General features: G+C 47.6%; 2 protein-coding genes across 3 annotated transcripts in view; one reads left to right on the forward strand and one right to left on the reverse strand.

The window, feature by feature from the left end:
- polm (polymerase (DNA directed), mu) overlaps positions 1–26,627 on the forward strand; it is a 215,384-nt gene that overhangs the window by 8,476 nt on the left and 180,281 nt on the right. The gene's annotated exons all lie outside the window — the stretch shown is intronic.
- LOC119957410 (lysoplasmalogenase-like protein TMEM86A) lies at positions 625–22,022 on the reverse strand. The gene is made up of 3 exons (XM_038785460.1): positions 21,956–22,022; positions 4,011–4,275; positions 625–1,106 (listed from the first exon to the last, which is right to left on the reverse strand). Exons 1-3 carry the CDS (start codon positions 21,974–21,976, stop codon positions 694–696), a joined length of 699 nt encoding a protein of 232 aa, XP_038641388.1. The 5' UTR covers positions 21,977–22,022; the 3' UTR covers positions 625–693.

Below are 26,627 nucleotides of genomic sequence, written 5' to 3' on the forward strand. Positions count from 1 at the left end.
GGTAATGTTAAAGACTAAAGAATGTGCTGATGATGGTAGAATGTAAGGAATAACAGAACAAAGGTTGGCTCTGTGAAATCAAAACAACTTTCAGATGGCATTATGAGGGAGGCGTTTGGGGAAAATTTCAAATGGAGGAGAGAGTTCAGACCACAAACGTGTTTTGATGAACTCTCACCTCAATTTAGAATTTTTTTCCTGATCCCATTCCCCACAGAATCCGATCATTGAGTGGTGGGGAGAGGTCACCCCTCTGTGTTGGAGGACTGGGGTGTTCTCCTTGTCTGCTGGTGTCCGATGTCTGATAGGGGTTGGTTGGGGGCGGAGTTTAGACCTCTTCCCCCTCCCTGCTGGCTGGATAATCCTTGCCAGCATTTTGAAATTGTACAGAGTGGCATTTGATCTGGCCAGAAAAGTCATCTGCAAAACCAGCGAGTTTCACACTGCTTTTCTCACCTGATCTGTCGCTCTGTATAATTTTTCAAAAATTCCGCCCATTAATTCTGTTTGTCTTATTACAGATGCTGCCAGAGCTGTTACATAATTTTCTGTTTTTGTTTCAGATTTCCAGTACTTTGCTTTTACAAACTGGGTAATTGGATTGATACTGTATATCTATATCGATTACATTGAAAAACAATTGAAGTTTAATTAAAATTGCAATATCAAACAATCTCCATTGCACAGTTAAATCTAGTCACCCTTTCTTTTGTTGTCTCTTACAATACCAAGAGTAATAAACAGTTGTGCCAGATAGTAGGTGGTCATGACAATGAACTGGTCATGTGGCACAAGAAAACATAGCTGGTTTGTAGCCACAGTGAAGTCAGATACAAGAAAAAGCACAGCTCCAACTGCACCAGTCACCTTGGTTGCTGTCCTTTGGCTACAGAACACCACTTCAGCATTTGCTCTCCAGGCCATGACCCCAATCAAGGTGGCGTAACAGCAGAGCAGTAGCATCTGCAGCATCTTGCAATATTTGCTGAAAAAGATCAAAACCAGCATGACTACAGAGGCCACCAAACCTCCTGCTCGGAGATTCAGAGGCGTGAAGCCAAAGGCTGATATGTAGAAACAGTGGGCAAAAGCAAACATGGCTCCACCTGAAATTAAAAAGAAATGAATTTAGTAATTCTTACACCCCTCTAATTTATGATTAGTGTAAAACAGGACTGAATTTAAACTGTCTTGGAACAATGCTTTATGCTGAAAATACTATAACAATGCAAATTTTTGTTGTTTTACAACAGAATAATAGAATGGGGGCAGCTATTTAGTCGGAGGTTCTCTCGACTTGTTGAACCTGTGCCAGCTGTCTGCAAGAGAAATTTAGCTGGTCCTGCTTCTCCGTAACCCTGCAATGTTTTCTCTCTTTGGGTGCTTATCCAATTCCTTTTTAAAAGTCAGACTGAATCTGCCTCCACCACCCTTTCGGGCACAACGTTCTGCATAAAAATATTTCCCCACATGCTGCCTTTGGTTCTTTAGTTAATTACCTAGAATCTGTGACCTCTGATTCTCCACACTTCGTCAATGTGAACAGTTTATCCCGATTGACTCTGTCCAGATCACTCTTGATGCATCTCTATCGCATCTTCTCTTAATCTTCTCTACCCCAAGGAGAACAGTCTGAGTTTCTCCAATCTGTCCAACCTGAAGTCCTTTATCCCTGAAGCCATTCTCTGAAATATTTTCTGCACCCTCTCTTAAGTCTTCACATCCTTCCTGAAGTGTGCAATCCAGTTGAGGCTGAACTAGTCTTTTATAAAGATTTCTCATAACTTCCTTCCTTTTGCGCTCGATATGTCTCTCTTCATAAATCCCAAGATCCTTTATGCCTTTTCAATTACTTTCTCAACCTGCCCCTACCACCTTCAAGGATTTACACACTCAGGTCTTTCTGTTCCTGCACCCATTTTAGAATTGTACACTTCAATTTATAATGCCTCTCCTTGTTCTTCCTACCAAAATGTATCATTTCACACTTCTCTGAATTCAATTTCAAAAATCGTGCCCATTCCACGAGCCTGTCGATGTCTTCTTGAAGTCCATTATTATCCTCCTCACAGTTCACAATGCTTCCAAGCATTCTGTCAGCAGTAAATTTTGAAATTGTGCCCTGTGCACCATCAATATAAGTTATTAATTTATGTACAAAACAAAGTTGTGGTCCCAGTACAGACCCCTGGCGAATTCCGTGGTGTCACTTCCAATTTTGGTCCATGGTGTGGATTATTAAATGGACTGTATTCTTAAAATGCTTTTAGAAATTCATATGGACCAGTGATGGGCAAGCTAAGCAAGTGAGTGGGTCGCATTAGTGTCCCACCTTCATCTCAGTGGGCCGCAGGATTGAAATTGTTGACCAACCATGACCCCATGTATAAAATTAAATACATTTAATACACACCATGACGAGTTATAGAAAATCCTTAATAGAACTATCATCAACTTCAAATGGAATAAACAAACTAAATATTTGTACTTTGGTCGCAGAGGGAGCACACGGCTCTCACAATCAATGTTGTGAGCAATCAGTACTTCACTTCTCTTTATATGCGATCACTTCAGTCATACCGGTAGTAAAAACTACATGGACAGAAATGAGCAGTATGTGGCAACCCTGCACGTGGGCAACGGTCAACAAAATGTCTTGTGGGCCGCAGGTTGCCCACTACTGATATTGACCATATCAACCACATTCCCATCACCATCCTTGCCTGTCATCACATCAAACTGGTTAAACACAATTTGTGCATGATAAAATAGGGCTGAGTCAGCGCGGCCTCGGCAAGGGTAGGTCATGTCTGACCAATCTGTTAGAGTTATTTGAGGAGGTAACAATGAAGTTAGACAAAGGAAAACCAGTGGACGTGATTTATTTAGATTTCCAGAAGGCCTTTGACAAGGTGTCGCACAGGAGACTGTTAAATAAGTTAAGAGCTCGTAGTGTTAAGGGTAAGATCCTGACATTGATAGAGGATTGGCTGATGGGCAGAAGGCAGAGAGTGGGCATAAAATGGTCTTTTTCAGGATGGCGGCCGGTGACTAGTGGTGAGCCTCAGGGGTCTGTGCTGGGACCACAACTTTTCACAATATACATTAATGATCTGGAAGAAGGAACTTAAGTTTGCAGATGATACAAAGATCTGCAGAGGGGCAGATAGTATTGAGGAAGCAGGGGGCTGCAGACGGATTTGGACACCTAGGAGAGTGGGCAAAGAAGTGGCAGACGGAATACAATGTGTGAGGTTATGTACTTTGGAAGGAGGAATGGAGGCGTAGATTATTTTCTAAATGAGGAAATGCTTAGGAAATCAGAAGCATAAAGAGACTTGGGAGTCCTTGTTCACATATTGTCTTCAGGTTAATGTGCAGATTCAGTCAGCAGTTAGGAAGGCAAATGCAACTGTGGCCTTCATGTCGCGAGGGCTAGAATACAAGATCAGGGATGTGCTTCTGAGGTTGTAGAAGGCTCAGGTCAGACCCCATTTGGAATATTGTGAGCAGTTTTGGGCCGTTTATCTATGGAAGGATGTGCTGGCCTTGGAAAGGGTTCACAAGAATGGTCTCCGGAATGAAGAGCTTTTCATGTGAGGAGCAGTTGAGGATTCTGGGTCTGTATCATTGGAGTTCAGAAGGACAAGGGGGGGGGGGGGTCTTATTGAAACTTACAGGATACTGCGAGGCCTGGATAATTGCTGCATCTCTTCATATAAACCGTAACTGGACACTGTTTACATCACTGTAATCAGCAGACAAGATTTCCACTCCTTTTGGATGCATTGGGTTAGTGCCAATTTTTTTCCTGCAGAGTAATATAATTTTAAATGGCGCTCCATCAATAACCTTCCCATGGTTTGAGATTGCCAAGTGAATGTGAGACAAATTGCCTTGGATTCCAGATGAACAATTGCTAGCTACAAGGCAATTAGAAAAACATTTTATTGTGTTCATATGCTTATTCCAATCTGCATCAAGATCTAATTGCAAAATATTCTGCTTACCTACAATGAAAAGCTTATTACTATCCGTGAGCAGAAGCACATCACCCACTGCCGAAAGAATGAGGCCCATGAGTAGTTTTCGAAGACTGTGATGACCATATGAAAACTTTTTTTCATTGTGCACGACGAACATGCACAAACAGATGATTGGCAAGATTTTTGTTAATCCCTTCAACCAAACTGGTACAGAGAATAGAAGATCGATGGCCATATAGATGCAGACATATGTGAAGAATGGCACCAATATTGCCAATTCATTGGCAACCTGCATGCAAAGAAAACATTCACCCAATGACTATCCATAAAGTAATGAATCCTTCTCACATTCCTACGTGATCCTCTCATGTTGGTACTCATGCTCATGTCGACTTAGATTAACATTTCAGATCCACATTTATTCAATCTTCTACGACTTATTTCAGAAAATCCCCAAGCCTATAAAATATTTAAGTCTTAATTTCCCCACGACCCCCATCCCAAGGCATATATCCTTTAACCCCTTCTTCTTCCCTCTTATTCTTGTGCTCAGTTCTTTCCTTTCCTTCCCCTAATGTTTGTATGACTGCACATTTGTTCCTCTCCATTGCATACTCCATCTGCTATTCTGGTCTTCATTTCTGCTCCTGTTAAGTCCAGCCAATGACCATCTCTTACCTTTGATGGCCTCAGCCTTTTACTGACAGATATTCTTGGCTTATTGTCTCCAAAATAGAGTTTCCAATCTTCCTCCATTGCTAAAACTTTCTTCAAGTGCCTCTTTGGTTGCAAACTCAACTTTTACCTGAACAATTCTCAACTCTGTAGAAATCCTAAGTGACCCCAAAACACGAGTTGATCACCCCATGTTAGTGGAGCCTTTTTTCTAGGCTTGGACAAGATGCAAGAAGAAGTTAATCATCTGACATGGGATCATTTTCTTCACCCGTAATCTCTAAACTGTGGCTGCGAAATGCTGTACATGTAATTATGTTGGGAGGTGTGCATGCACACATATCTGGAGCACTGTGTGATGGAAGCAATCTTCATGAGGTTGTTAGTGGAGGCAATACAGGCATGCAATTAAATATACAAAGTAGGCTCATTGTGCAACACTGATTTAATCCCAGCGCTGCCATTTAGAAGTTTGCTATTATAGCCAATGCCTCCACCTGGTGTGTATTATCAGCAATGTGGTGCTCACCAGATTGTGCCCCCGAAGCCTGTCCACTAACATATCTCAACGAGGTGCATGTATTTGTGCTGGTGGAGGGTGGTAATGACAGCTGTGCCGCAACTTTAACTGTTGCATCCTCGGAGCTCTCCTCTGAGGTGTTCACCTCAGAGTCAGGAGAGGGAGCCCAGGATGGGCTGGCACCATCCACTGGAGGACCTACGGGAGAATTAGCATGTGGTCAGTGTGAGGGATGGGTCAGTCAATAAGGCAATAACAACTTAAGTTTGACAGGTGGAACCCGGTGGTTCCTCACCTCTGTGGCATCCACCAGCCTCCACATAGCTGTCCGATCTGTCGTCAGCCAGCTCAGTCACCTCCGGTGGGGTGAAGATTCTTAAGTCCGGCACCCCTCCGCCGATCTGGGCCAATTAACATTGAATTGCGTTGCCGGCCTCGCTGCAATTCGCACTCGCTACCACACTTCAAAATTTTTCCGGAGAATTGTGGCGAAAGTCTTTTATCCTGCTCCTGAGCAGGGGAGCTCGTACTCAATGAGACTCAGGGGAGGCTAATTTTTCTAACCCTGTGGGCCATGTGCGGGTTACAACAGATAGAGATGAGAAAGGCAAGAAGTCACTTGTGGGAGTGGTCTGCAAGCCCCCTAACAATAACCACACTGCAGGATAGGATATCAAGGAAGAAAGAGTGGGAGCTTGTTCGAAATGTGCTGTGATTATCATGGGGGATTTTAATCTACTTATACACAATAACCGCATAGTGAAGGAACCCTAGGTAGCAGCAATCATAATGTGATTGAATTTTACATTCATATTTTGAACTTAAATAAGGGCAATTATGAGGCAATGAAAGCAGGGCTAGCTGAAGCGAACTGGTAAAGTCGTTCAATAGAGATGCAGTGGCAGACATTTCAGGGATTATTTCAGACTACACAAAATCGACACTTTCTAACATGGAAGAAAAATTCCAAGGAGAGGACCCACCATCCATGGTTAATTAAAAAAATTTAAGATAGTATTAAACTTAAAGAAAAGTCATATAACTGGTTGGCAGACCAGAAGATTGGGCAGAATATAAAAAGTAGCAGAGTAGGACTAAAAGATTAATAAGAATGGAAAAATTAGCATATGAGAGACAGCTATCTAGAAATTCTCCGATGGCCGACTCTGAAATCGGGAAAGGCAATTTGGCGGAGAATCAGTCACAAAGCCAAAATCGTGACCGGCACGCATGTTCCGGTGCCTTGACAGCGGTGTCAATGTGTTCTACTCCACATGTACAGTAAACGCCGTCCGCATATCATTAGTGAGCCTGACCCGGTATTATAGAACATAGAACAGTACAGGCCCTTCGGCCCACGATGTTGTGCCGACCATTTATCCCAAACTAAGATCAACCTTACACCCCTTCAATTTACTGCTGTCCATGTGCCTATCCAAGAGTCGCTTAAATGTCCCCAATGACTCTGACTCCACCACCTCTGCTGGCAGTGCAATCCACGCGCCCACCACTCTCTGTGTAAAGAACCTACCTCTGATATCTCCCCTATACCTTCCTCCAATCACATTAAAATGATGTCTCCTTGTGACAGCCATTTCTGCCCTGGGGAAAAGTCTCTGGCTATCCACTCTATCTATGCCTCTCATCACCTTGTACACCTCTATCAATTCACCACTCTTTCTTCTTCGCTCCAGTGAGAAAAGCCCTAACTCCCTCAACCTTTCTTCATAAGACATGCCCTCCAGTCCAGGCAGCATCCTGGTAAATCTCCTCTGCACCTCCTTTCCAATATTTTGCTCACCACAGATGTAAGACTGACTGGTCGGTAATTCCCAGGGATTTCCTTATTCCCTTTCTTGAACAGGGAACAACATTCGCCTCCCTCCAATCATCCGGTACGACTCCAATGGCGAGTGAGGCCGCAAAGATCATTGCCAACGACGCAGCAATCTCCTCCCTCGCTTCCCGTAGTAACCTTCGGTATATCCAGGGGACTTATCTATCCTGATGCTTTTCAAAATTTCAAGCACATCCCCCTTCTTAATATCAACCTGTTTGAGTCTATTAACCTGCTTCACGCTGTTCTGATGAGCAACAAGGTCCCTCTCTCTAGTGAATACTGAAGCAAAATATTCATTTTGGGCCTCCCCTATCTCCCCAGACTCTAGGCACAAGTTCCTTCTACTATCCCTGATCGGCCCTACTCTCACTCTCATCATCCTCTTATTTCTCACAGAAGTGTAGAACACCTTGGGGTTTTCACTAATCCTTCCCGCCAAGGCTTTCTCATGTCCTCTTCTAGCTCTCTCAAGTCTATTCTTGATTTCCTTCCTGGCTACCGTGCAACCCTCTGGAGCTGTGCCAGATCCTTGCTTCCTTAACCTTATGTAAGCTTCCTTCTTCCTCTTGACTAGAAGCCCCACTTCTCTTGTCAGCCAAGGCTCCTTCACCTTACCATTCCTTCCTCGTTTCAGTGGGAAAAAACTATCCAGCACTCGCAGCAAGTGCTCCTTAAACAACCCCCACATTACTGTTGTGTATTTCCCCAAGAACAATTGTTCCCACTCCTCAGCTCCTGTCTAATAGCCATATAATTTCCCCTCTCCCAATTAAATACCTTCCCATACTGTCTGTTCCTATCCCTCTCCATGACTATGGTAAAGGTCAAGGAGTTGTGGTCACTGTCACCAAAATACTCTCCCACTGAGACATCTGACACCTGGCCTGGTTCATTGCCGAGCACCAAATTCCGATATGGCCTCCCCACTAGTCGGCCAATCTACACATTGAGTCAGGAATCTTTCCTGTACAAACCTGACAAAATCTGCTCCACCCAAACCATTTGCAGTAAGAAGGTTCCAGTCAATATTAGGGAAGTTGAAGTGACCCATGACAACAACTCTGTTACTCCTGCACCTTTCCAAGATCTGCTGCCCAATCTATTCCTCCATCTCTCTGCTGCTATTGGGGGGTCTATAGAAAACTCCCATAAAGTGACTGCTCCTTTCTTGTTTCTGACTTCCATCTATACTGACTCAGTAGCCACACCTCCTCAACTACCTCCTTTTCTGCAGCTGTGGTGCACACCCTAATTAACAGTGCCACTCCCCCTCCTCTTTAACCTCCCTCCCTATTATTCTTAAAACATCTAAACCCTGGAACATCTAATAACCATTCCTGCCCCTGTGAAATCCATGTCTCTGTAATGGCTACAACATCGTAGTTCCAAGTACTGATCTATGCTAGAAGTTCATCTCCCTTATTCCTGACACTCCTTGCATTGAAACAGACACACTTTAACCCATGCCATTGAGTGCAACTTTGCTTGATCAACTGTCTATCCTTCCTTCCAGACTCACTGCATACTATTTCTGCCTGTTCAACAGCTACCCTATTCTCTGATCCATAGCTCTGGTTTCCATCCCCCTGCCAAACTAGATTAAACCCTCCCGAAGAGCTCCAGAAAACCTCCCACCCAGGATATTTGCGCCGCTCCAGTTTAGGTGCAATCCGTCCTTCATGTACATCCCACCTTCCCCAGAAGTTATCCCAATGATCCACAGATCTGAAGCCTTCCCTCCTGTAGCAGGTTCAGTGCACTCGCTCTCTGTTCCTTGGCTCATTTGCATGTGGCACCGGTAGCAATCCTGAGATTACTACTATGCTTGTCCTGCTCTTTAGCTTCCAACCTAACTCCCTAAAATCACTTTTTAGATCCTCATTCCTTTTCTTAGCTATGCCGTTGGTGCCTGAACGACTTCTGGTTGTTCACCCTCCCCTGGTCCTGGTACATGGCTTCCTGTGACAGGGTCACCCTGTTAATGGCTTCAGCCACCACCCACACAGAATGTCCCAGGCCTTGGACATCTTGACACATGGAAGATATCTTTGCCCCCAAGGCCTCCACCGCAGACGCTACCCGTGAGGTGTTGGCCTTGGTGACACACATGGTCAGCATCATCTCCTGCCCCTGCAGGTGTTTGGACTCCTCCAACTGCAGTTGCTGGATGGTTGCTGACACCCCCTAATGCAGTCCCTGTCTCTTTGACCGCATCTCCACTATCGATGGGACTACTCTTTCCAGAAACCCGTCTGGACGGCAGCTAGTTCCTGGGGTCAGGCTCTCCTCTAACTGTCTGCCCCCTCGAGGGTTCATACTTCCACCAGCTATACAGCAAGGTATGTATGGTGCGCACCAGATAGTGCCCCAGGAGCCTCTTCACTAAAGTTCCCAAGCGAGGTGAATGTCTCTGGGATGCTGGAGGATGTTGGAGACAGCCGGGAATTAAGTGTCATCCCCAAACTGGTGCTCCCGGTTGTCTCGAGCTGTAGATCAAGAGCTCCCGTCGCTGACCGTGTCCTGTTCCTCGCTGCTATCCGTTGGGGTTGGGGTTGGGGCAGGTGACACCAGAAGGACCTGCCTCATCGCCAGGGGATCCTGCAAGACACAGGACATAACGCATTATAGGATCGCAGGGTTGGGTTAGTGGTGGAGGGGAATGCGGGGGGGGGGGTCTAAGAGTGGTGTTGGAGGTGACACACGTGCTATGGGGAACCGCAACTCAGCGAGGTCTCACTTGCTCGCCCAATACCAACCTCCACCCTGACAACTGCCTCTCTACGCCCACCAACCAGGTCCCGTGTATGGTGGCGGGTGGCAACCTCCTTTACACCCCAGTGTACAGGGTAGCCCACCTCTCCCCCACGGCATCTCGCAGGGTCTGGAGCTCAGCGTCTGCAAACTGAGGTGCCGCTCTCCGTGATGCCATCTTGTTGGCTGGGACAAGTGTGTGTGTGTGTGTGTGTGGGGTGTGGAGTGCTAATATGCGGCTTCAGCTTGTCAGCCTCTCGAGTGTCAATCCTGACTTTGGCGAATCCAACACCATTTTTCATTCAAATGAATCGTGTTCCGCATGGCACCAGTGCGAGCCCATCAATGGTTGATGAATTGCCCAATTTTGCTGTCGCAGAAGTCCATCAATTCAGTCCCACTGTCAACATTTAGTTTCTGCAATGAAGAATCCCGCCCCTGGTAAGAGTTTCTATAGATATTCAAAAAACATAAGAGTTAGGTGAGATTCGGTCCTATAGAAAATGAGGGGAATTAATAATGGAAAATAAGAAGATGGCAGTTGATTGTGCAGGTATTTTACATCAGTCTTCGTGATAAAGGATACAAGTGACATCTGAGAAATAGCTGTAAATCAGGAAATGGAGGGGAGGGATGAACTCATGAAAATTTCAATGAGCAGAGATGCCAGACTGAGAAGCTTTCTTGAAGTTGCGGGCTGACAAGTGCCCAGGTCCTGATGCACTTCCTCCTGGGGTCTGAAAAGAAATGGCTGGACAGATAGTCAGTGTTTTAATTTTACAAAATATCCTAAATTTGGGGAAGATCCTATTATATTATAAAATCGCAAATGTAACACCTTTATTTGTGTGCGCTGGCTGGAGTGCTGGTGGCTTAGTCTTCTCGGTTGTTTGTTGGGTTTTTTTTTGTATTGTGTCTGTCTGTGCTCTTTTGTGGTTATCCTCTATTTTGTCTTGATCTCTTGTGTAATTGCACTGCTTTTTGGGTTGAACTGTTACAAGGGGATGTTGCCTTTTCTTCTTTTACTCTGTCCTTTCTGTGGCTCTGTTCCAATTATGGCAATCAGTGAGTTTGCACTTCTTTCTATGTTATCTATATTCTAATGCTTAGAGTCACCAGGTATCAAATGATACCACCACAAGGTTCAACCGGCTATCGGTCAAAGAGCCAAACACCAGTTAGTTAGTTCAAGGTCAAGGGTACTTTATTTACACACAATTAGTCATGCAACAAAAACACTCCTTGTTAACTACACCGATCGACTAAGAAAACCTGTACTTAACTTTGGGCACCCAGCTTAGGTCAGAGAAACAGTGGCCGTTGTTCGATTCTGGATCTATCGAGTTCAAAGGAGTAACTGCTGCTCAGCTAGGCTCATCCGTTTGGTAGCGAGCATTGAACTTGGACTTGCTTCTGGTGTTGCTGCAATTGGAGATGCCGTGACTGGAGCACCAGGTCTAAGAGAGGACGAACATGTGGCAAACACTTCTTCTGATACTTGGGGGTTTTCCCACTCTTTTGGGCGATCCTTCAGTTTGGGCCCCACTAATTGGGTGAGCCCTGATCACTCTGTTCGATTCCTAACCAATAAGTGGCCGGGGATCTGGATGGCTGGGCATGTCCCAAGCGGTCACTGACCCCGTTGTTTGCATTTCCCTTGAACAGGGAGTGGCGCCGATGCAGGGCTACTGTTTGGGAAGGGGGGGGGAGGTGGCTGTATGTTGGCTTGAAAGCTGGTGGCTTACAACAATAATCTTTGTTCATCGGTTTCTGTTTTTGGTGTATTGTGGATATTTTTTGTGTATTGCTGATTGTTTTATATTCAGCTGTGTTCTTTTGTATGATGCAGTTGTTAAAAATTAAAATATCTCCATGGGGTGACCAATTGCCCCAACCGATGGGATTTATGCAGGTTACAACATTGACATAGATAGAAGATTGGCTGGCTAACAGGGAACAAAGGGCACGATTCTCCCCCAAAATTTCTAATTTGTGGCAGGTTTTTCAGGGAGTTAGTTCCCCACCGCTATTCAATGACAGTTTGCCACTTTTTTGGGCCCTGGGGAGTTTCTCACCGGTTTAGCCCACACTTAGAATTTTTGTTAGCTCTGGGGAGCTCAACTCAGAGATCGGGCTGCCATTTTGAAAGGACCTCCCAATCTGTAAGTGCGTTTGTCGGTCCCATACACCCCCCCACCCATGGGCAATGTCACCCCTCACACACATGGACACTAGTCCATACCCCTGAAATTAAGACACCCTGTTTTGGGGTCCTAGGGGCCCTTCTTCAGGCCCCTCCAAGTCCCCTTACACAAACTTTCTCTCCCAGGACCCCCACCATCACCCCCTGCCACCAATTTCCCAGAGGCCCCTACTTAACTGCCCTCCCCACCCTTCAAACACCCCCTCCACCCTCATTTCATGGGCCTGGGCCCCCTTGTCCCCTGGTCCTTGGCAGTGACCCTGGCACTCAGGGTCCCTTGCACTGCCTCCCTGGCACACAGGCAGTGCTTCTCCCAGCTTGGCAGCGCAACGGTGCTTGTGTTCCAGGGAGTGGGCCAAGGGCCACCCTGCACTAACCCTGACCGTCCAGGAGTCTCCAATGGCCCGGATGCCGTTCCAAGTGGGCCATGTGTGTGTGGACCAGCATTGATCGGTGCCCAGCTGCAGCCTTCCTGCAGAGGCCGGAGAATTGACGGAGGCCGGAGGATCTCGGGCAAGTAGGTCATAAGTAGGTTCACGACCGACTTCTGGGAGTGGCATTTGGTCACGCCCATTTGGGGCGGAGTTTCAGCATCTTGCAGGACTTCAGTGAATCCCACAAGGTGAGTCAGAAAGCTCACTGGGAGGTCTCCCAGGATTCCTCGGCCGTATTCTGCTCTCGCTTGAGCACAACGGGGCCGGAGAATCCTGTTCTAAAAGTAGGCATAAAAGGATAATTTTCTGGTTGGCAAGTTGTAACAAATGATCAGTACTACTGTCTCAACTTTTGATCATTTATATAAATCAAGAGGGATTTGGTTATCCCAGTGCATGAATCACAAATCACAAGTAATTTTTAAAATTTTTTATTTGCGGGACATAGATATTGCTGGTTAAGCCAACATTTATTGACCATCCCTAGTTGACCTTCAGAAGATGGTGGTTAGTTGCCTTCTTGACCATTGCAGTCCTTGAGGTGTAGGTAGCGGTTGAGTACAACTGAGCGGCTTGTTGTGGCTTAAGAGTCAACCACATGGACTTCCGGTTGCGGCTTTGCAGAGCTAAGTCGCACGTTCGGCAGCTCCCGCTTAGAATGGACTTTTGGGCTCTTTTCAGGGCCCCTAACAGCAATGTTTCGACATTTCCCGGTGTGGGAAGGAGTTTGCAGCATTCCCCCGACAGTGTATGGCTTGAACCAGGAGCGGGGCGACTAAAAAAGTGGTGGTGAAGCCAAAGAAAGTGCGACGGAAGAAAAGCAAGATGGCGGCGGGCGGAGACCAAGCAGCGTGGATGCAGTGGGCGGAAGAGCAACAGGTGGCTCTCCAGCGCTGCTTCATGGAGCTTAAAGCGGACCTGCTGGAGCCGATGAAGGCTTCCATTGATAAGTTGCTGGAGACCCAGGCGGCCCAGGGGGTGGCAATCCGCGAGGTCCGACAGAAGGTCTCGGAGCACGAAGACGAGATCTTGGGCCTGGCGGTAAAGGTGGAGGCACACGAGGCGCTCCACAAGAAATGGCAGGAGCGGTTCGAGAAGATGGGGAATCGGTCGAGGCGGAAGAATCTGCGGATCCTGGGCCTCCCGGAGGAGCTGGAGGGGTCGGACGTGGGGGCCTATGTGGTCACTATGTTAAACTCGCTGATGGGAGTGGACAGGAGGTATGCGGAGGAGCCGGAGGAGGGACTGTTGAGGGAGAGGCGTAGCCTCCAGGCTGAATTCGACCTGTTGACCACCAGGAAGGCGGAGGCGCAGTGGAGGAAGGCTCAGGGGGCGATCTATGAGTATGGGGAAAAGGCAAGCCGGATGCTGGCCATCAGCTTCGGAAGTGGGACGCAGCTAGGGAGATGGGGGAGTTAAGGAGAGGAGGGGGAGTGTGGCGCAAAGTGGGGTTGACATCAATGGGGTCTTCAGGGACTTCTATGAGGAACTATATCGGTCCAAGCCCCCACTGGCGGAGGGAGGAATGGGCCGCTTTCTGGACCAACTGAGGTTCCCGAAGGTGGAGGAGGGACTGGTGGTGGGTTTGGGGGCGATTGGGCTCGAGGAGCTGGCCAAAGGGATAGGGAGCATGCAGGGGAGGAAGACACCGGGGCCGGATGGTTTCCCAGCCAAATTTTACAAAAGGTATGTGGATTTGCTGGGCCCGTTGTTGGTTAGGACCTTCAATGAGGCAAGGGAGGGTGGGGCTTTGCCCCCGACGATGTCCAGGGCACTTATTTCCCTGATCCTAAAGCGGGACAAGGACCCCCTGCAGTGTGGGTCTTACAGGCCGATTTCGCTGCTAAATGTGGATGCTAAATTGCTGGCGAAGGTCTTAGCCTCGAGAATTGAGGATTGTGTACCGCAGGTCATTCACGAAGACCAGATGGGGTTCGTGAAGGGGAGGCAATTGAATGCGAATGTGCGGAGGCTCCTGAACGTCAGCAAGTGACGGGGAGGCGGAGATAGTGGCGGCGATGGACGCCGAGAAGGCCTTTGATCTGGTAGAGTGGGGGTACTTGTGGGAGGTGCTGAAGAGGTTCGGGTTTGGGGAGGGGTTCATCAGGTTGTTGTATGAGGCCCCGGTGGCGAATGTGGCCACGAACAAGAGGAGGTCTGAGTACTTTCGGCTGTATCGAGGGATGAGGCAGGGGTGTCCCCAGTCCCCCCTGCACTGGCGATTGAACCCCTGGCTATGGCACTGAGGGAGTCGAGGAACTGGAGGGGGCTGGTGTGGGGCGGGGAGGGGCTTAGGGTATCGCTCTATGCGGACGACCTGCTACGTTATGTCGTGGACCCGGTGGAGGGGATGCCGGAGGTAATGAGGATCCTCAGGGAGTTCGGGGAATTTTCAGTGTATAAGCTCAACATGGGGAAGAGCGAGCTGTTTGTGATTCACCCAGGAGACCAGGAGAGGGGGATTGGTGAGCTCCCACTAAAAAGGGCCGAGAGGAGCTTTAGATATTTGGGGGTCGAGGTGGCCAGGAGCTGAGGGGCCCTGCATAGACTTAATTTCACGAGGCTGGTGGAGCAGATGGAGGAGAAGTTCAAGAGGTGGGATGCGCTACCGCTGCCTTTGGCGGGTAGGGTGCAGTCAGTGAAGATGACGGTGCTCCCGAGGTTTTTATTTCTGTTCCAGTGCCTCCCCATTCTTATCCCGAAGGTCTTTTTTAGACGGGTCAATAGGAGCATAACGGGGATGTATGGGCACGTGGGACTGCGAGGGTGAGAAGAGTATTCCTGGAGCGCAGCAGCGATAGGGGGGGGCTGGCACTTCCCAATCTCTGTGGATACTACTGGGCTGCTATTGTGGCGATGGTGCGAAAGTGGGCACTGGAGGGGGAGGGGGCGGCATGGAAGAGGCTGGCAACGGCGTCTTGTGAGGGTACGAGTCTGGAGGCGCTGGCAACGGCGCCGCTGCCGCTCCCTCCAACGAGGTATACTACGAGCCCGGTGGTGGTGGCTACCCTCAAAATATGGGAGCAGTGGAGGCGGCACAGGGGAGAGTTGGGGGCCTCGGTGTGGACCCCGATATGGAGAAACCATCGGTTTGTCTCGGTGAGGATAGATGGAGTGTTTGCGGGGTGGGACAGGGCAGGGATAAGGAGGTTGGGGGACCTATTCGTGGATGGGAAGCTCGCGAGCCTGGGTGAGCTGGAGGAGAGGTACGGGCTCCCCCCCGGGAAATGCGTTTAGGTACCTACGGGTAAGGACGTTTGTTAGGCAGCAAGTGGTGGGATTTCCACTGCTGCCGCCACGCACGGTACAGGATAGGGTGCTCTCGGGGGTGTGGGTTGGAGAGGGGAAGATTTTGGCAATATACCAGGTGATGCAGGAGGAGGAGGAAGTCTTGGTGGAGGAGCTGAAAGGTAAGTGGATGGAGGAGCTAGGGGAGGTGATCGAGCAGGGGACTTGGGCAGATGCCCTAGGGAGGGTGAACTCTTCCTCTTCATGTGCATGGCTCAGCCTCATACTGTTCAAGGTGTTGCATAGGGCACACATGACCGGGACAAGGATGAGCCGGTTTGTGGGGGTGAGGACAAGTGTGTTAGGTGCTCAGGGAGCCCAGCAAACCACACCCATATGTTCTGGGCATGCCCAGCGCTGGAGGAATTTTGCAAGGGCGTAGCGAGGACGGTGTCGAGGGTGGTAGGGTCCAGGGTCAAACCGGGCTGTGGGTTCGCAATATTTGGGGTTGCAGAGAAGCCGGGAGCGCAGGAGGCAAAAGAGGCTGGTATTCTGGCCTTTGCGTCCCTGGTAGCCCGACGGAGGATTCTTCTTCAGTGGAAGGATGCGAGGCCCCCAAATGTTGAGGCCTGGATCAATGACATGGCTGGGTTTATCAAATTGGAAAGGGTGAAATTTGCTTTGAGAGGGTCGGTACAGGGGTTTTTCAAGCGGTGGCAACCGTTCCTAGACTTCCTGGCAGAACGGTAGACAACGATCAGTGGCAGCAGCAACCTGTGGGGGGGGGGGGGGGGGGGGGGGGGGGGGGGGGGGGGGGGGGGGGGGGGGGGGGGGGGAGGGGTGGGGGGGGGGTTTATTTCAGCTTTGTTTCTCTATATTGGAGGTTTTATCTGGGTATATATATTTGCTATGTGTTTGGGCGGGTGTTAATTTATTATTTTGTTACTGAGTTTCCTTTACATTTTTTGCATTTTGTACTTTATATTTTTGATGTTGATATTTTGTGAAAACTTTAATAAAAAATTATTTTTATAAAAAGAGTCAATCACATTGCATGGGGTCACATGTAGGCACATGTCGGCCAGACCAGGTAGGGATGGCAGATTTTCTTCCCGAAAGAACATTCGTGAACCAGATGGGTTTTTACGACAATTGAAAATGGTTTCGATCATCATTAGGCTTTTAATTCCAGATATTTCATTGAGTTTAAATTCCACCATCTGCCATAGTGGGATTCAAAACGGGGTCCCAAAATCATTATCCTGGGTCTCTGAAATACTCATCCAGCGACAATACCACTACGCCATCGTCTCCCGGATAATTTTGAAAGCCAATGCAATGTTGTTGCTTATTGCGAGGGAAATTGAATACAAAAGTAGGGAGGCTATGCTTCAGTTATGTGGGGTTTGATGAGGCCACATCTGGAGCACTGTGCAGTACTGGTCTCCTTATTTAAGGATGTAAAAGAGTTGGAAGCAGTTCGGAGAATGTTTATTTGACTCATACCAAGAATGAGAGCATCGACTTCTGAGGAGAGGTTGGACAAGTTTGGCTATTTTTCTGCTAGAGTTGAGAAGAAAGCAACTTGATTGAAAATATTAGGTCCTGAGGGGTCTTGACTGGGTGGATATGGAAAAGATAATTCCTCCCAGTGGAAGAATCTGGAATCCGTTGTCACTGTTTAAAAATAAGCAGTTGCTCATGAGAAGAATATTTTTCTCTCAGAAGGTAGTTATCCTTTGGAACTTACTTCCGCAAGGTGGAAAATGAGTCTTTGAATGTTTGTAAGGCAGAATGGATAGATTCTTAAAATCAGTTAAACATGATCTTATTCAATAACAGGCTCAATTTGCCAAGTGGCCAACCCCTACTCCAATTCATATGTATAAATGTGTGGCCCTGACACAAAAACAAAACACAATATCAATTTATTTGAACCATGATGATTTGTTTCCCCAATTCCCAGACACAATACTCTTCAGAAAAATGACAGAAAAGGTGGTAATCAAAGGTTAATTTGGGTTTTCACCATATTGAGTTTCCCAGAGTTTAGTTTGATCGGGATCAAATTTCATGTCATGAATATTCCAGGAGACAATGTGCAGTTTCAGATGAAAGCAGATTAAGTCATCTGCATATCACCCACAGTCTCAGAGGACACTGGAAAGATGCAATCAAAACTGTGGGGCGTGACTTGTGATGGAGTGGCAATTCAGTCAGAATGCCACTTTGCTCAAAAGTTTTTAGGTTAAAATCCAGGTGATCCTGTCTCACCTGACCTTCTGACTGGGAGTGGTTACTTGCAAGAAAATCAATATCTGAGCAGTGGGAGTCATTCAAAAAGGAAATAGAGAGAGTACAAAGTCAACATGTTGACATAAAAGGTAACGGGTGGGCTCAAAAAGTCCAGAGAACCCTGGATATCAAGGGACTTAAAGGATTGGATAAGGAAAAGAAGGGATGCATATGGCAGACATAGGCGGTTCAAAACAATGGATGACTTAGAGGAGTGTAGAAAGTGCAGGAGGGTACATAAAAAGGAAACTTGGAGAACGATGAGAGGGCATGAAAAAACACTGGCGGGCAAAATAGAGGAAAATTCCAAGGTGTTTTTTTAAGTGTATTAAGGGCAAGAGTTGGGTCGATTGGGGACCAAAGTGGCAATCTGTACGTGGAGCCAAAAGACGAAGGTATTAAATGAGTATTTTGCATCTGTGTTCACTATGGGGAAGGCCGATGTAGGTATAGAAAACAGGGAGATGCAGCGGGATTCTCCGTCAGCGGGATCCTACATTTCTTGATAGCGTGGGGGTGCCTGCAATGGAAAACCCCGTTGGCCAGCTGCTGGGTCAGAGGATCCCGTTGCCAGCAGGGGCATGCTGCACCAGAAAATGTGATAGACAATCCTAACCATGGACTGTGATATAATTGAACAGGTTAGAATTGAGGGATGAGGTTTTAACGGACTTTAAAATGGATAAATCCCCAGGCCCAGATGAGATGTATCCAAGGTTGCTGTGTGAGGCAAGGAATTAAATTACCGGGCCTCTGATGCTAATTTTCAAATTCTCTCTGGCCACAGGAAACATGCTAGATGACTGAAGGACAGTTGATGTGGTACCATTATTAAAGAAGTGAAGTGGGGGGAAAACAGGTAATTACAATCCAGTGAGTATAACAACAGTGGTGGGGAAATTATTGAAATTATAAGGACAGAGTTAATTTCCACTTGTAGAGGCAAGGATTAATCAAGGATAATCAACATGGCTTTGTCAGTGGGGTATTCGTCAAACACATTTCGCTGAGTTTTAGAAGGTGGCAAGATGTGTAGATAAGAGCATTGCAATCGATATAGTCTACATGGACTTCAGTAAGGCTTTTGACAAGGTTCCACATGGGAGCCTGGTCAAGAAGGTTAACGCCCATGAGATCCAGAGCAATTAGGCCAATTGAATCCAAGAATTGGCTTAGGGGCAGGGGGGCATAGGGTGAGAGTCAATTGTGACTGGAGGCCTGTGTCCACTGGTATTCTGCAGGGATTGGTGCTGTGTCCCTTGCTGTTTGTAGTGTACATTAATGATCTAGTCTTGAATGTCGGGGTTATGGATAATAAGTTTGCAGGTAACACGGAAATTGGCGGGGTGATAATAGCAAAGAGGAGCCTTAGATTACAGGACAATATTTAAAAGGCTGGTCAGATGGGCATAATGGAATTTAACCCTGAAAACTGTGAGGTGATACATTTTGGAAGAAGTAACAAGGCAAGGGAATACACAAGAAATGGTAGGATGCTCGGATGTACAGAGCAAATCTATAGATCTTTGAAGGTAAAAGGACAGGTAGATAAGGTGGTTAAGAAGACATATGGGATATTTGACTTTATTTATCCCCATCACCCGCCTCATGAATTCAACGTCATCCCAATTTGGGGCCTAAATGTTCACCAAGACCGCTGGCATCGTCTCCAATTTCCCACTAACCATCGCAAACCTACCTCCCCCGAATCTGCTACTGAACCCCCCCACCTCAAACGCTACCCGCTTGTTTGTCAGCACCGCTGCACCATGCGTCATCCTATCTAATCCTGAGTGGAAGACCTGGCCTACCCACCTTTTCCTTAGCCTGGTCTGATCCCCAATCTTCAAGTGCGTTTCCTTTAAAAACGCCACATCTGCCTTTAAGCTCCTCAAGTGCGGGAACACGCATGACCATTTGGCTGATCCATTCAGTCCTCTCATTCCATGTGATCAGCTTGGTTGGGAGGCACCTCACAGCGGCCTCCGCCAATCAGCCCTTGCCCCGGCCCGCATCACGTGATCTTCTAGTCCCGCCCTTGGATGCTCACCGTCACCGACCCCCTCCTTATCACACTTCAACAGCCCGACCCCAGTCAGCAGTCCGTCCCTCCCCACCAAAACAAAATAACAATCGCATCCCCCTCTAACCTGCTTACCCCCACTGCGCTCCTGTGAACTAGCTAGTCCAGCTAGCTTGGCAGCCCCGCCCACGGCGCCACACATCCTACCTCTCACTGATTCCCCTTCTCGCCCCTGCTCGCACACTTCCATGGTGCAAACAACAATAACACACCCCACTCAATCTTCCAGCATCCCACCAAAGAACACCATAAGAAAGAAAAATTACACCTGAGTGAAAAGAGGTTCTCCTCTGACTATGCCCCCTAAAGAAACAGAGCAATAACAACAAAAATAAAACACCCCCGAAAAAGGGGGCAGAGAGAACCAACATCCCCTCACACCTACTCCAAAGTTCAATGACCTCCTGCTCCTGCCAGTCCATTGTCTCTCTCAAACTCCATTGCCTCCTCTGGTGTTCCAAAATAATACTTGCAACTATTGTGTATCACCCAGAGGCGGACCGGGTACAGCATCCCGAACTTCACCCGCTTCTTAAAGAGGGCAGTCTTGACTTGGTTGAATCCCCTTAGCCAGTTCTGCGCCTAGGTCCTGATATATCCAGAGCTGATTACCCTCCCAGGTACATCTCCTCGTTTGCCTGGCCCACCTCAAGATCTTCTTACCAGGAATCAATGTAACCTCACCACCATTGCCCTCGGCAATCGGGTAAAAGTGTAGCCGCCTGGGATGGTCACTTCCAGAATACAAAATGAATGATCGCAATGACTGCAGGGAAATATGGACAATGTTAAGAAAGCAAGCAGGCACAGAGCCTGCATGCATATTGGAGAAGGCAGCTCCCAGACGAGACTGAAACTATAAGTCAATTAACATATTGGTGGCCCATCTCCGGGAACAAAGGAAAGACACTCAAGCAACCGATCTAGCTCCAGACATCCCGGCGCCAGCTCCTCAAACCAAAAGCGGAAACAAAGCAAGGCCAATGGCCACCTAGGACACACCCACCCATCAGGGCACCCACCCCTTTATTGGTCAAGATCAATACCAGTGATCAAGATGCGGCCCAATTAAGTGGGGCCAAGTTCAAGGCCGGCCCAAAAGCGCGTGAAGCCCCTTCGGGTATAAGAAGAAGCCCCCGAGAGAGAATCGCTCTCTTGGACTCGGCTCTAGAAGCAGAGAGACCCGTCCACCAGCATCACCAGAAGCAGTAAGTCCAAGGTCAACACTCGCTACCAGACAGACAACCTTAGCTGTTCTCCTGTACCACTTTGAACCCAACGACCTCAAATTCGAACAACGGCCATTGTTCCTCTGACTGAGTGGGCACCCAAAGTTAAGTATAGGCGTTAGCGTTAGAGATAGTTTCGTTTGTAGTACTTTGTGCATGAGAGTAGATATTACTGTGTGTGTAAATAAATAGTATTGAGTTTGAACTAACTAACTGGTGTATTGGCTCTTTGATCAGTATTCGGGTTTGAACCTTGTGGCGGTATCGAGCGATACCTGGCGACTCTTTAATTGTAAACATAATTAGGATTAAGGAAGGTGACCATATTGACTGCCATGTCAATATAACCAAATAAATATAGCAACAAAAGGACCGAAAATACCGCCTCGAACGGGAGCTGCTATAACTGCGACCACTCAATCCATAGTCGCCACCCAAGGTGTCTTAATTTTACCTCATATTTTCTCTTTTTTAACTCCTGTTTGCTCATATTCATATTTGTTTTGTATCCCAAAAACTCAATAAAAATCATTTGAAAAAAAAGAAAACCTTATGCACTAACAAGACCAAACAAACAAAAACTGTTTATAAACCAACAGATTACAGAATAAGTTTGTGAAAATATCCACTGATGTGGAAAATTCAATTGCAGTAGTGTGAAACTGGTCAAGGGAAATAAAAATAATTAATCAATATTTTGTCTTTACCTACCATAGAGTGAGGAGATACCATTGTGAGGCGGCTGTGCTGCTTGTTCCTCTTCGTTCCAGTATCTGTCTGAGTTGAATAGTTTTTCTAGCTTTTCCTTCAGATCAGCTTACTGAGAATGCGATGTGGTTGGTTTAGGTTTCACAGGAAGTAATTTTGACATTCATATTCAAATTCATGATTATTTTAAAAAATCTTCCTGCAAAACAGAACTGGTTCTACCAGCTAAAATTCAAAGGGAGAGAGACTGTCTCAAATGAGTGAACAAATTGTTCACGTGACCACAGTACTCAGCAGTAATCTGGTACAGCAGTGATTCATGATGCCCTATACATTGGGAAAGAGTGAGGTCTTTCCGATCAGGCGAGGGGGCTGAAGAGGAGATTTGTCGTTGCATTTAAGGTGGTGGGGGCGAGCTTTCGGCATCTGGGTATTTAGGGTGTGGGGGTGGGAGCAACGCACACCAGGGGCTGGTTTAGCACGGGGCTAAATCGCTGGCTTTGAAAGCAGACCAAGGCAGGCCAGCAGCACGGTTCAATTCCCGTATCAGCCTCCCCGAACAGGCGCCGGAATGTGGCGACTAGGGGCTTTTCACAGTAACTTAATTTAAAGCCTACTTGTGACAATAAGTGATTTTCATTTCATTTCACTAGTTGAATCTGTCTCGGTTGGTAGAGCAAATGAGGGGCGAATTTAAAAGATGGAATGTCCTTCCGTTGTCATTGGCAGGGCAGATGCAGACTGTGCTCCTGAGGTTTTTGCTTGCCTTCCAGAACCTCCCGATTTTTATCCCCATGGTCTTTTTCAAGAAGGTTAACTCGTTGATATTGGGATTTGTGTGGGTGGTGTGCGGAGGGGCCCGCGAATCATGTTCACATGTTTTTGACCTGCCCGAAGTTGCCGGGATTTTGGCGGGGGTTTGCTGACGTGATGTCAGAGGTACTGAGGGTGAAGGTGGTTCTGAGTCCAGAATTGGCAGTGTTTGGAGTGTTGGAAGACCCGGGAGTCCAGGGGGCGAGAGAGGCCGACGTCCTGGCCTTTCCCTCTCTGGTAGCCCAGAGACGTGTTGGGGTGGAGGGGTCGGAACCTCCGAAACTAGGGGTATGGGTGAGCGACCTCGCAAATTTCCTCAGATCGAAGAAAATTAAATTCACCTTAAGGGGTTCGATGGAATGGTTCGTCCGGAGATGGAAACCGTTCATTGACTTCTTCCAGAACAGTTAAGTCAACAGGGGGACAGGGGGTGGGGGGATTAGGGTTAACTCGAAAAAGTGGAGGCAGAGAGGGTGGGGGATATAGTCGGGAGGGCGGGGTGCGGTATTTGGCTATTTATTGAGTAATGCTGTGTTTTCCTGCTTGTTATTTGTTGGTTATCTTTTTCATCCCGGTTGTGGTTTTGTTTGATGTTTATTAAATGCTTTAATAAACATACTTAAAAGAAAAGATGAAAATGAAATGAAAATCGCTTATTGTCACGAGTAGGCTTCAATGAAGTTACTGTGAAAAGCCCCTAGTGGCCACATTCCGGCACCTGTCCGGGGAGGCTGGTACGGGAATGCCCGAAACACAGATGATGCCCTATACACAGCATATTCACCACAATAGTTACACCTGTGGGCGTCTCCTGTAGAGCAGTGTTTTTCAAACCTTTTTTCCTGGGATCCACCTTTGATAACCAGCCGACCTTCACGACTGGAGGTGTGCAGGAACTTAGATTTCACCAGTAACACTTAAACACCAATAAAATTGATACAACTGTTAGTAATAGTTACAAATAATTAATTACTTACTTTTTTCTGGACTTTCACGACTGAGGGCGGGATTATCCCCCGGTGGGATGCTCCATTTTGCCGGCGCCCGGGGGTTTCCCGATGACGTGGGGCTGCCCACAACGGAAACCCCATTGACCAGCCGGCTTAACAGAGAATCCCGCCGGCGGGTCTAGGCAGAAATGTGGCGCGGCAGGGTGTCCCATAGCATTTTGCAGATACTTAATTATTTTCAAGAATTGTCAGTATTCTGGAGACTTCCGGTGGCGGCTATGAAGGAGTAGGTTGCACATTTGGGGGTGGCTCCCACTCGAGTCGGAAGTTTGGACATTTTTCCCCAATTCTTTTGTCGGATCTGATTTGGAAAATTGATGTTGAATGCAACTGTGACGAGGAATCCTACATCAGTACATGGAGAAGTAAACCAGGAGTGCTCGCAAAGGAAGAAATAGGCGTACGGAGAAGGCTTGGGCTGAGGCTGCAGCGGGAGAAAGCATGGCGGACGACGGGAGTTCTGGCTCGACGACCCAGCGGTCGACAGAGCAGGTGAAGCAGTTCATACAGGAGGGCTTCGCCAAGCAGAAACAGGAATGCTTGGACCCGATTAAGGAATCGAATGCACGGCTGGAACTCAGACTGGAAGCTCAATTCCGGGCAATCCAGAAAGTGGAGAAGGCACTGACTGAGCAGGAGGAACACCAAGCTGCAGTAGAGTTGGAGGTGGGGATGTTGAGAGACCAACAGAAAAGGCTTCAGGAGAAAGTGGAGGATCTAGAGTACAGGTCCCGCTGGCAGAACCACAGAATCATGGGTTTCCCGGAGGGATCCGAAGGAACGGATGCAGGGGGTATGTTCGAGAAGTTACTGGGGGAGGGGATGTTCACCTGACCCTTGAAGGTGGACAGGGCGCACACAGAGCTAGCGAGGAAGCCGCCTGTAGGTGAACCCCCGAGAGCAATGGTGGTGAGATTCCACAGGTATCTGGACAAGGAGTGCATCCTACGGTGAGCCAGGCAGACATGGAGCTGTAAATGGGAGAACAGCATCCTGCGTACATATATATATATCAGGATCTGAGCGCAGACGTGGTCAGAAGAGCAGGGTTCAATCAGATCAAATCAACCCTTTTCAAGAGGAAGGTTAAATTTGGACTGCTGTATCCAGCCCGTCTTTGGGTCACTCACGAAAAGCAACATTTCTACTTTGAGTCGCCCAAGGAAGTGATGGATTTCGCTAGAAGGAAAGGGCTGGCAGCGGACTACATAAGAACATAAGAACTAGGAGCAGGAGTAGCCCATCTGGCCCCTCGAGCCTGCTCCTCTAACCAGAATGGCAGGATCCTGTGCCAGGTTCCGCACGTCGAAACTCAGCAAGTATGCACAAGGAGTGCCCATCCGACACTCCTGGCACTGATTCATCTACCCTGCTAATGGATTTGAAGTTCCTCATGCCATATTTAAATACCGTCCAGCACTCTCAGATCACCCTCTCCAGCCTAACTGTATTTACCAGGCCGTGCAGAATGCCAGCAACCCAGAGGGAAAAGTCTAGCAGCCTCAAGAGGAAGTATGTTCCTTGATTCAACCACCCTCCCGCAAAAGCTCACCACCTGATTTGATTTGATTTATTGTGACATGTACCCAAGTGCAGTGAAAACTATTGTTCTGCGGCCGAGGGAACGTACACAGTACGTACATAGTAGACAAAAGAATAATCAACAGAGAACATTGACAAATGTTACGTCGGCAAACAGTGATTGGTTACAGTGCAGAACATGGGGCCAAACAAAGCAAATACATGAGCAAGAGCAGCATAGGGCGTCAAGAATAGTGTTCTACAGGGAACAGATCAGTCCAAGGGGGAGTCATTGAGGAGTCTTGTAGCTGTGGGGAAGAAGCTGTTCCTATGTCTGGATGTGCGGGTCAGACTTCTGTACCTTCTGCCTGATGGAAGGGTCTGGAAGTAGGCAATGTCTGTGTGGGAGGGGTCTCTGGTAATGCTGTCTGCCTTCCTGAGCCAGAGGTGTATACGGGATTAATGTGGGGATGGCAAGCTTGTCTGATACCTTGGGCTGAGTTTACAACATTGCAGTTTCTTGCGATCTTGGACCGAGCAGTTGCCGTACCAGGCTGTGAGGCAGCCGGATAGGATGCTCTCTATCGCACATCTGTAGAAGATTGTGAGAGTCGATGCAGACATGCCAAATTTCTTTAGCTTCCGTAGGAAGTGGAGACGTTATTGGGCTTTCTTGCCGTCTGCATCAATGTGAGTGGACCATGACAGACTGTTGGTGATGGTGACCCCCAAGAACTTAAAGCCATTGACCATCTCCACTTCGGAGCCATTGATGCAGACGGCAGTGTGTATCGCGCTACGCTTCCTGAAGTCGACGATCAGTTCCTTGGTCATTCCGAAATTTAGAGAGAGGTTGTTTTCGGTACACCATGCAACAAAGTGGTTTATCTCCCTTCTGTAGTCTGATTGGTCATTGTTTGAGATACGACCCACCACAGTCGTATCGTCCGCAAACTTATAGATTGAGTTGGAGTTAAATTTTGCCACACAGTCATGTGTGTATAGGGAGTACAGTAGAGGACTGAGCACGCATCCTTTGCGGGGCCCCGGTGTTGAGGACTATTGTGGAGGAGGTGCTGTTGCCTATCCGGACAGATTGCAGTCTGTTGGTGAGGAAATCAAGGATCCAGCTGCACAGGGAGGGGTCAAGTCCAAGATTGCAGAGTTTGGTTATTAGTCTTGTCGGGATAATGGTGTTGAAGGCGGAGCTATAGTCGATGAACAGCAGTCTTACATCGGTGTCCTTGTTGCCGAGGTGTTCGTGTGTTGATTGTAGAGCCAGGGAGATAGCATCTATTGTGGACTGGTTGCAGTGATAGGCAAACTGCAAT

This window comes from Scyliorhinus canicula, chromosome 26 (assembly GCF_902713615.1).
Source record: "Scyliorhinus canicula chromosome 26, sScyCan1.1, whole genome shotgun sequence".
Lineage (NCBI taxonomy): Eukaryota > Metazoa > Chordata > Chondrichthyes > Carcharhiniformes > Scyliorhinidae > Scyliorhinus > Scyliorhinus canicula.